Below are 11917 nucleotides of genomic sequence, written 5' to 3' on the forward strand. Positions count from 1 at the left end.
ACAGGTTGAATATTTGAGATGCAGTCTTCAATAGTTTGCACAACTTAAACTCCGGCGATATATATCTACAAATACTTTAACACTCAAATTAGTATTTGCAAGAAAAAATGAAATGTTTAAAATTAGAGAAAATATTACTTAAGACTCGTAAGGCTTGCTCTCGATCCTCTCCTTGGGTCAAGGTATAGTGTTTCTTACATGCTGATGTATGAAATTAAAGGTACCTTTGAGCTGATGATTTGCTATATCCATCTCTAACAAATTGTACTTATGATCTTATGTTTCGTACTTATACAAATCCTAATGCAAGATGGAAAGATTCTCAAGCCCTAATGAAAATTAGACCATCGCCAAATAGTAGTTATTGGATTTTAAATATTATTATATTGAATCAAATTGAAAATATTTTTTTGTTTGGATAAAATAAATTTTAAGACTGTTGTAGTGTTAATCAATCTTACTATATTCATATATTATAAAATAAATAAAAAATTTAAATACTCAATTTAGAAAATAAGACTCTTACTCTCTTCTTTCTCTCAATTAGACAAATTAAATATTTTATCTCACGGCTATACAGTTGATTTTATTAATTAATGATCCTTTTTCTTTTTTTTTATTTCTATTTCTAATTGAATTTTAATAAATTTTTAAAAGAAATCGTGAATACTTAAAAATAACATTTTATCACGATTTAAATAAATATTTATTTACAAAAAATTTTGATTATATTATATATATACATTAAAAATATCCATCCATTATACATTATGATTATATAAAAATAAATATCTATTTTATACAAATATCCAGATAAAATATTTTTTTGTTATAAATATAATAAGAAAAATAAAATTCAGATGAGCATCACGTGTTTCCAGCTTTTTGTATTTTATAAACACCACGTGTCTCCAGCTAAACAATAAGAAAGTACACACTACTAGTAGCTAGCTGCTGTGTATATATAACAAGCAGAGGTCACTGGTAAGTGGTAACAAATTATTCGATAAAAAAAAGAAAAAAGTAATGCTATAAAAAGTTCATAATACGATGTATATTTAGAGTTATATCATTTCTATCCTTAATCCTTAATCATAGATATTCGAGGCTATTAGCTGTACCGATTAATGATTTCATATATATATATTGCAATTTATTGAAAAAGGAAGAAAATACAATATAAAAAGTCAACTGGCAGAAGCATGAGCAAAATAAGCAATAACGATGACTTTACTCCACTATCGAGTCCTCGGCTAACTTCAAAGCTCAAAATGCCCGTTAACAAAGTACAAATAACGAGAGAAAGAATAACATTTTGGAAAAGCTTTTTTTTTCAATTTAAAAAAAATGTTAAAAATAAGGTGTTACTAATCAGTAAAGCCAATTAAAATAACTTGTATAAAAAAGCACGTTGAAAATACATTTAAAAAACATTATAGTGACTACATTACATTACATGTATTAAGATAAAATTTCAACTTAACATTTGCTTTAGTCAAAACTTTGAGATAGAGATTATAATAGGTGTAGAATAAAGCGGACAGGTGTACTTACCATATAATTAAGTACTATAGGGATAAAGTTCTAACTTCTAAATATTTTCCAATGGAGATAAATTAATAACTATTAATATTATAAGACTTTTATACTATTTAGAAAATAAATTACAGAGGTAGTCACAGACAAGAAAAATAAATGAATATAAAATTGAGTTGCTAATATATTTTTTTTCTTAATTTATCATATCTTCTAATGCTATTAGCAATCAATGATCATAAGTTGCTGATGTTTTTTCTTATTCAAGGATACCCATTCTGATTATTATGTAAACAAAACAAGAAAAGCATAAAAGAGCCGAGAGACTTGTAAATTTTTTAGCTGAACGATCGAAAGACTTGTAAATTGAATAGCTTGTATTTGAAAATAAATGAGGTTTAATAATGCAACAATCCTAAATTAAATTCAATTTATCCTACGAGTCTGTTAATTAGTTATGGATGGTCGTCATTCGTCGCCAATCAATTAATTAACATATATCATATTAAGAGTAATCAATCCCCTAACATGTAGTAAAATACTTTTTTCGGTAACAATGTTGTAAAAGACTAAAAGGCAATAGAATAAACCTAATTAAAGATCTCTAAAAAAACCTAATTAAGAGAGAAAAACACAAATTACATTAAAATTAAGGAAACCCCTAAACTAAATAACATGATCTATCATAGCCCTAATAATTACTTTAATATTTATTAATGACATTATAATATTTCAATAAACATATTTAACAAATGTGATGGGTTTAACCATAAAATTTAGGTTTAATCGTAAATCCCATTCCTCTATTTTGTTTATTTTATCAAATTAGTCTTCTTATTTTTTTAATCTACTATCGGGTTCCAAATTTATTTTAACCATTGACTAATGGTTGAAAGTTAAATTTTAAACATTGATTAGACTATAAAGTTAAATAATATTTTCTTAAAAGATAGGAATTTAAACAAATACTTAAGCAAAAACTAAAATTATGGTCCTTAAAATAAATGACATATCTCCTTTATCATTATACTCACATGACCATTTAAATATTTGGTACAAAATATAATATTAATATAAATTTTATGCAAAAAACAATTCAAAATTCACACTTTATTCTTTTTTTAATTTATTATATTTTTATAATTATATATATATATATATTTAAAATATAATATGTAAGATCAAATTTGATATAAATTAAAATATATATACTTATATAAGCTTTATTTTTATTTTATATATTATATTTTTATAATCATATGTATTTTTATAACATTATTTAAAACTTATTTTATAGAAAAAATATATAATATAAATTTTATCTTTAATATATATTTTTTTACATAAATTATAATTTTATAAAATAATAGTATTTTATTATCTTTTAAAATATCTATACATGTGATTTAATGATAGTATTTTTTTTACTTATATTAAGATATTATTATTATTTATTGTAATAGTATTTTTTAATTTATATTTAACTTTATTCAATCAGGTACGTAATGTTTTTACAGAATTAAATTATATAGTAAAAATATATTATTGTCACTAAATTACAAGTATTATTTTAAAAGATAAATATAATATATAAAATAAAAATAAAATTTATATAAATATAATTATTCTAATTTATGTGAAAATATGATTTAATATTATATGTTATATTTTAAAAAATACTATATAAGATTATAAAAATATAATAAATTAAAAAAATTGAATTTTAAATTGTATGTAATGATATAAGAGTGTGTTTCTTACTTTAAAGAATTAGGGACTAAGATAATAAATTTTAAAATATAAAAAAATTCAAATAATGAATTATAAAAAAATACAAAATTTATAATTAAGCCTAAAATTTATAACATTATATATAGATAGATTGTGTTTTTTTAAATTATTTTTAATAAAATCTTTATCAATTATTAAATAAAAATACATGTTTTGCTTTAATATTAAATACATTATCTTTCCCCTCAAAGGATTGATTTAATAATATAAAATCTGGTTATATTCACATAAATTATTTAACACATAAATTATTTAACTGTTTATTTTATTTTTATATGGAAAAATTTCCTAAATATAATGTAATGACAGGTAAAATCATCAGGAAAAAAAAAAGTTCAAACGGGTTAAGAAATGGTTCGATGATGCCATAATGACTGGTTGAAAATTTTTCCGCCTATGTGGACTGTCCCGTCTATGTCGTTGACCGTTATGTGAATTGTATAGGATAAATTTATTTTATATAACTATAATTTATACTAAAAATACATAAAATTATATTATAATTAAAATTGGTAATAAAAATATTTAACTTATAAATTATATTTTATAATTATGATAAACAATTTTATATTATGATATATTACTAGTCTTAATTATTGATAAAAACAAATTAAAAAATGTTCAAATCTAAATTAAAACTAAAGATATTAAAAATAATAAATTAAAAAATAAGAAGTTAAGTTAAACCGTTAAAATCATTTGACTATTAGAAGTTAACTTATAAATTTGTTATCTGATTCATATATATTAAAATCGATGTATTATAAATATTTCAAACTATATTAAAATATAAATCATTTAATTATTTTTAAATTTTTGTTCAATTTTATTAAAATTTGACACAAACGATCTTGGTTATATATAAATATATTTTAACGATTGTATCAATAAAATTCACATTTTATATCAAAATAAATTGTAACAATAAAATAGTTGTTAAAGTTATACCGATCTAATTTGATCTCTTTATATATATATATATATATATATATATATATATATATATATATATATATATATATATATATTGTCTAGGTCAGAGATCACAAGTGTCCATTAACTCACAAGATGATAGACTAAATTTGTTTGTGATGTGTGTGACTATTATTGGCCTAAGAAATTTTTGCATGAGATAAAAATTGAATAAGAATTTTCCCGTTAAACAGATTTTTTTCACTGTGTGAACATAATAAATTTTACACCATTACACCAACCCTTTTGGTTTGCATGCTAGGATATACCAACACACTAGTTACAATCCGACCTGTATCCACTACTCAAGCTACAACTTGAGAATTTCCATTGAGTATAACAATTATAAGGATAAAATTGTTTATGTATGCAACACAACAAACTCTAAAGGACATCCTTCTCTAAATTCTACACCTAGCACTTGAGCTTAACAAGTACAAAGATTGAGATGCTTATGTCTACACCATGACAAGCTTTAAATGACACCCTTCTTTGAATCCTAAACCTATGCCCTAAGGATCACACACCCAGTGACTTTGACAAATAAGCAGCAAGTTAATTATGTTTGCACCATGACAACTTTTGAGGAACACCCTTACTTCTTTTTAGATGACAATCTCTTAAGATCTAATGGTTTGAGTAACAATTGGCTAACAATCATTCTTAATAATGGGAATAACTACTCACTTAAGAACCTAACACTTTCTCTTTTTAGATGCGCACCAATTATTCAAGTTATTCACACCTAATTTTTTTATTTTTCTTGACTTTGATACTAAAACTTTTGTTGAACATTTTTTTTGTGTTTGGTGCACTTTGCTCTATGGAAGAGACATCTATTAATAGTGTGTGAAGTATGGACTTTGACTTTTCAAAAGAGTTAAGAAAATGAACTTTTGGGCATCAAAGATCACTAACAACCCATGAAACACCTTGTTACCCATGAACTAGTTTGTTTGGTGTGCCCAAAGACATGGCAACAAGGATCATAAACAACTCGTGAAACATCACTTACAACCATTTTATAATTTTTTTGCATTTTTATTTTGTTTAGACCCAAGCTCTTGCCAGCCTAATAGTTTAAATTTGATCTTTAGGTTATGTTTTAGACAGTTTGAACCTTATAACTAATGACAAGTAGAGATTGAAGATAGACACTCTATCTTTCTCAATCTTCATATATACAGAGTTCATGTTCTCCTTTTATTTCTTTGATTTTGTTTCTATAACTATGTGCAAGTAGTTATCTTTATTCTAAGACTATGATTTAACCCTTGACAACTATTAATGTTAATTAAATTATCTTGATGTTCTTTTAGTATCTCCACCCTCTTATTCTTTCTATATTGTATTTCTTCATGCGGAACAATATGCCTTCATTTTTCATGACCTTAGATGCTTGGAGAAGAACTAAAATGTGGACCTTAACGTTGGATTTATAGGGAAGAGACTTAGTCTTTAAATCACAAAATTAGATTTAATAGTTCATGGATAAACATAAATTAATAAAGAGTGTAAAAAGTATAATTAAATATAACTACCATGAAAGTAATGATCTATTTAATTATATACATTTTTGTTGCCTAAAAGAAAATAGAGGTTAGCTTTAGTTGATATGATTAATTAATTTCTTTAAATATATTAATTTCTCAAAAAATAAATAAAGAAAATAAGCAGAAGAACAAAATAAAAGAATCATGATTTATAAATAAAAATGGCTAAAATACTTTCATAATTATTAATTGAAAAATTAACTTTCGAGAGTACACACAAAAAATACTAAAATAATTTAGCTTAATTAATTAAGTAGAGTACATAATTACTATAAATTTAGTTATGTAAGTTCAATTTCTATAAATAAATAAAGTAAACACTCTTAAGTCTAAATGAACCAAGTACGTGTTTGATTAACATCATCCCACTTATGTATATACACTCTCTCCACACACTCTCCATGTTATGTAAAATTGGTAAATACTAACTTTCACATAAATCAGTAAATTCGACATGATTTTAGGAGAGAGGTGAATAAGAAAAACACACCAAATATCCATCTATTATTTACTACTATAAATATAAATAACTTCCTGCACCCGCGGTAAGAGCATCCTTAATCTCTTTCTATTTTTATCTTTTTCATACTATATCAGTAACTGTATCCCTAACTACCTTAATCACTGTACTTACTACCTCACACCAATCTTGTTCCAAAATGAAAAGTTTATTATCTTCTCTTCCGTCTTTTTTATTTTTTTATGATCCTCTTCTTTTGCTATAATACGCCGTGCGTGATCAGTGCATTTGTTAATTTTAGCCTCAGCACTCATCATCATCATTCATAAGGTAAAAGTGATTTGAGAGCTTTGGTTCAGGTGGAAAGATACCAACTTTCAGTGACCCTTCTAATCTTTTATCTTCTCTGTCCCTCACTCCTTCCTTCTTCCTCTTACACACACTTATAAATATATTTTTATATATATATATATATATAGCTTCTGGATCTTCTTCCACCTCTTAACGGATCTCAGATTCCAACATCTATCTCCTTTTGGCTCTCCAAATTTTTATTTCAGTTCTGAATCTCCTTAAATTCTGTGTTTTTTTTTGGTGTTCAAAGAAAAAGAAATGAGTGAAAGCATGTAACTCTGTAGTCAAAGAGTGAAGGGTGCATAGCAGCAGGTTTTCAGCTTTGGAAAATTCACTTGGCAAATTGTTTTATTTTTTTTTTCTCCTTTCACTGCTTTACATTTTTTTTTGTCATTGACAATTTACTTTTCTCTCCAAGCTCTTTTTTCTCGTACCTGTTTTTTTTTTTTTTTTTTCCTGCATCCTAATTTCACTTTGTTTGAGTGTTCCTTTTTTCCTTGGTCACTTTTTACCATGATGTTTAACATGGTGGTTGCTTTCAATTCTCATAGTTGATCCAAAAGGTTACTTGAAAGTGTGTCTCTTTTTTTTTTTTTTTAGACTTTCTATTTTTGAGCTGAGGATGATGGAGTGTAGGAGAAAGAAGGAGAATCAAAATCCCAACTCCACTTTCCCTGATGAGGTGTTGGAGCGAATTTCAGGGATGTTAAAGTCCCGCAAGGACAAAAGCACGGTTTCTTTGGTTTGCAAAGAGTGGTACAACGCAGAGAGATGGTCAAGGAGGAGTGTGTTCATAGGTAACTGCTACTCTGTGTCTCCTGAGATCTTAACTCGCAGGTTCCCAAACATTAGAAGTGTTACACTGAAAGGGAAGCCTCGTTTCTCTGACTTCAACTTGGTTCCTGCCAATTGGGGTGCTGATATTCATTCATGGCTTGTGGTGTTTGCTGGCAAGTACCCTTGGCTTGAGGAGTTGAGGCTCAAGAGGATGACTGTTACTGATGAGAGCTTGGAGTTTCTGGCTCTCCAATTCCCCAATTTCAAAGCACTTTCCCTTCTCAGTTGTGATGGATTCAGCACTGATGGACTGGCTTCAATTGCCACTAATTGCAAGTAAGGATCATTTTTTGCCTTTAAACAAGCTTGTGTTTTGTTTTAGTCCATAAAATACAATGAATTTGTGATTCATTAAGGATTTTAGTTTTACTTTTGTTTGTAATATACATGGTGTGATTTGTGGAGATATAAGGTTGGTTGGGTGGTTAAGAAAGAGGAGAAGGAGGGAAAGGTTGCAAGTTCGATCTCTCCTGTTTAAGAAAGAGGGGAAAAAGGGTGGTTAACAAAAACTAACAAACTAGCAATTAACATTTGCTGATAAAAAATAATGCAAGTGATTGGTCTGACAGAGAGAATGGGGTTCTTGTGATGAATTACTGGTGGTGTTAGCTTGTTTTTCTGTTCATCATTGGTTTGCTTTTCTTAACACTTTCTGTCCATATGGTGATGTTACTGTTTTGGTATGAGATCTTTGCTTTTAACTTTTGGATGATGATGTAATACAGTTAAAAGTTTTAAAAAATTGATTTGATTCTCCAGTTTAGATTGCCTCTTTTAACCAATTCTATTAATAGGTTATGCTGTTGAAGCTATTCACTCCCAGTTTTGGCTTTCAAGTTTTATCTACTCTTTAATTGATTAATTTTTTCTTAGATTTTCTTTCTTTCTTAAGTGCCTTCTTGTTTGACATTTTCACTTGCTGTTCTTTGTTATGATATATTAGTGGTGAGATGTTTGTGAATTTTGTTGCGAGTGTAAACAGAATCTGCTACAGAACTGTTTTTTATGAGGGCCACTTCTTTTCTGTATGACGAAATTAACATTTGAGCATCAATTGAGTGGGAACATGGTAATATTCCTTATTTATACCAAATAAAAGCAGCTAAGACACAGGGAATCGATGGACTTTTATTTCTCTAGAAGGTGGCCTTCTTACTTGTGCTGCCCCGTATCAGGATAGACTTTAGCTAAGATTGGTTGTAATTGCATGCCTGAGATGCTATTTATTCTCTAGCCGGAGAAAAGTTGATATGACTATTTCACTATGAGAAAATTCTATAATGCTTGTTAAAGAATGATAATTTCCCATTAATTCATAGATTGATTTTTTGGAATTCACTAAAATACAGTGCATTTATAAACATTCTGTAGAATTTGAGTTTGCTCACAGTTACATACATATATTATGATCTAATAGGGTAGGCTTCAAATTCTGTGTTCAGTTGTTTAACCATGAATATATATGTTGGCAAGGGATCTTTCATAAGTACAACATATTTATGGCTGAAATCATAAACACTGAAAATTGTTGATTATATTTATAATCTTTCTTATGGATTTCAATATCTCAACTCATGGTACTACCATAATGAGTAACTGCAAAATAGTTATTATTTTCATTATGATGGCGTTCCTTGCTTAATCTTTCATTTGACCAATTCATAATCTTCTTCATTCCACTTGAATGTAGGAATTTAACTGAACTTGACATACAAGAGAATGGTATTGAGGATAAGAGTGGCAATTGGTTGGGTTGTTTCCCAGACAGCTTCACATCATTGGAAGTATTGAACTTTGCCAATCTGCACAACGATGTAAATTTTGATGCACTCGAGAAACTCGTCTGTAGGTGCAAATCATTAAAGACTTTGAAGGTTAACAAAAGTGTGACACTAGAACAGTTACAAAGGCTTCTTGTTCATGTTCCTCAGTTAGGTGAACTTGGTACTGGCTCATTTTCACAAGAGTTGACAGCACAGCAGTGCTCAGATCTTGAAAGTGCGTTCAAAAATTGTAGAAATCTTCACACCCTTTCAGGGTTATGGGTAGCTACAGCACAATATCTCCCAGTTCTGTACTCTGCTTGCACAAATCTAACTTTCTTGAATTTTAGTTATGCTCCTCTTGACAGTGATGGTCTTGCTAAGCTTCTTGTTCACTGTCCTAAGCTTCAGCGCATCTGGGTATGACTATTTATTTTGTTCTTCATCGCATGGATTCATTGATGTTGAAGTTTCCACAAACTAAACCACACATGTTTAAAGTTTCAATTGTCCCACATGGTTACCATCTGTGAACAAAATCTAGACTGATAAATACTTGGAAAGAATGTCCAGTTTCTCTCCCTAAATTTATGATAATATTTTATTAACCATTTCACTTCTGAAAACAAATTGTCGTTGATAGTTCTAAGTTCTATCTTTCAGATTTGATATTTTCTCCTGTTTTTGCCAGCTAAAATTTAATGTTTGTCCTTTTCTATCTGCTTTCTCTCTCACACACAAGCACAACCAAAAGATTATGCAATATGCATGTTGAATTTAGTGTGGTTGTGATTATCGAAGTTGATGGGGCATGGGGTGTCAAATATTTATCAAGTTTCCTGTGGCCGCTAATGAAAATGTATTGGAACATGTACCTTACTAATTAAATAACTGACTCAGGTTGTGGACACTGTTGAAGACAAGGGGCTAGAAGCTGTTGGATCACACTGTCCATTGCTTGAGGAACTGCGTGTTTTTCCTGCAGATCCCTTTGATGAGGGCATTGTTCATGGGGTTACTGAATCAGGGTTTATTGCAGTCTCTCAAGGATGTCCAAGACTTCACTATGTTCTATACTTTTGCCGTCAAATGACCAATGCTGCTGTTGCTACTGTTGTGCAAAACTGTCCTGACTTTACTCATTTCCGACTTTGCATCATGCACCCTGGTCAGCCAGATTACTTGACGCAAGAATCAATGGATGAGGCCTTCGGAGCTGTTGTTAAGACTTGCACTAAACTCCAGAGGCTTGCAGTATCAGGTTATCTGACTGACCTAACTTTTGAGTATATAGGCAAGTATGCAAAAAACTTGGAAACTCTTTCGGTGGCTTTTGCTGGAAGCAGTGATTGGGGCATGCGCTGTGTGCTGGATGGCTGTCCGAAGCTGAGAAAACTCGAGGTAAGGGACTGTCCATTTGGCAATGGGGCTCTTCTGTCAGGCTTGGGCAAGTATGAGTCAATGAGATCGCTGTGGATGTCAGACTGCAATTTGACAATGAACGGCGTTAGATTGTTGGCCAAAGAAATGCCTAGGTTGAATGTTGAAGTCATAAAGGAAGAAACCTATGAGACTCATCAGGCTAAAAAAGTTTACGTTTATCGTTCTGTTGCTGGGCCAAGAAGGGATGCCCCTCCTTTTGTTCTCACTCTCTGAAATGCTATCTCTACTCCTACATTGAGGCTCAAGAAATGCCCTTGGTAATCTCTCTCACAGATACACAGCCTTGCACTCACATTCAAACATGCATTGCATCTGACACAACTACCCCCGTTGATAAGAATCAGAATTGACATGAGCTGTCTAGAATATGATTAAAAGATTGTCCTTGCTTTCTAATTGCACTACCATTTTTTTTTTGTCAACTGATTTGGTGTATAGATGTATGCTTCTATTACTTAATTGCTAGTGTCCGTGACGCATTATAGCTTTCCCAATTGCATTACTTAATAGTTTTGTATGATCACACCAAGCTAGTCTATCCAAAAGTAGTAGCTTTTGCTCCTAAAATTTCTGTGCTGGCTTACATTGGAATGTCGAACCTTCGACAGATTTATCCTTCATGATTCAGTCCTTTGAAGTTTGTATTTTCTACTAATATCTGTGTTAAAATCATTTTGTTGTGCAGCCTTTGGTTGCCTCCACAGATGGCAAAAATCCATACTGATATTCAAGACTCAATAATATGGCAGGTGGGAGGAAGAAAGGGGGATTCTGCATGATTCAACCTACAATAATGTTGCCAATGCTTGATTTTTCTCTTGGTACATCATAAAGCAAGCTTTTTTGACATCCTATAATTGCAATACTTGCCTTATTGAGATTATAGCTGGACCCACCAAGAGAAATAATGTAAACTATCCAGGAAGTCACAGCAAATGTGAGCTAAATTAATGGGTTCCTAAGCAATTATTGTGAACAATATCCATATGCATGAAAAATAGTGCATTGATTACAGACAGAAAGTTCTATAATTCAAGAGGATCATGGCAGAAGTTTGTACTTATCTGTGGTCTTTTGCTGCTTACTGAAGACAATATGTTGTTCTGATTGAAATCTCTATTCAAGAGAATGCAACGTTCCCTTCTGAAAATGGCGGAAATCATGTCAATGAATGAGATTAAATAAAAGTGGTTCATGCTTGATTGGAA

At 29.6% G+C, this 11917-nt stretch overlaps 1 protein-coding gene across 2 annotated transcripts; it reads left to right on the top strand.

Moving 5' to 3' along the window:
* The first annotated feature begins 6476 nt into the window (after positions 1-6476).
* On the top strand, positions 6477-11917 carry LOC100808522 (protein TRANSPORT INHIBITOR RESPONSE 1). Of its 2 annotated transcripts, XM_006584868.4 has the most exons (5): positions 6477-6642; positions 7267-7779; positions 9194-9686; positions 10167-10966; positions 11395-11917. In XM_006584868.4, the coding sequence occupies exons 2-4, from the start codon at positions 7289-7291 to the stop codon at positions 10920-10922; spliced, it is 1740 nt and encodes a 579-aa protein (XP_006584931.1). In that variant the 5' UTR covers positions 6477-6642; positions 7267-7288; the 3' UTR covers positions 10923-10966; positions 11395-11917. The 2 variants fall into 2 exon arrangements, with proteins under 2 accessions (XP_006584931.1, XP_006584933.1); XM_006584870.4 differs by lacking the exon at positions 6477-6642 and having other exon boundaries at positions 6649-7779; positions 11459-11917.

Source organism: Glycine max, chromosome 8 (genome assembly GCF_000004515.6).
Source record: "Glycine max cultivar Williams 82 chromosome 8, Glycine_max_v4.0, whole genome shotgun sequence".
In the NCBI taxonomy this organism is placed as follows: Eukaryota; Viridiplantae; Streptophyta; class Magnoliopsida; order Fabales; family Fabaceae; genus Glycine; species Glycine max.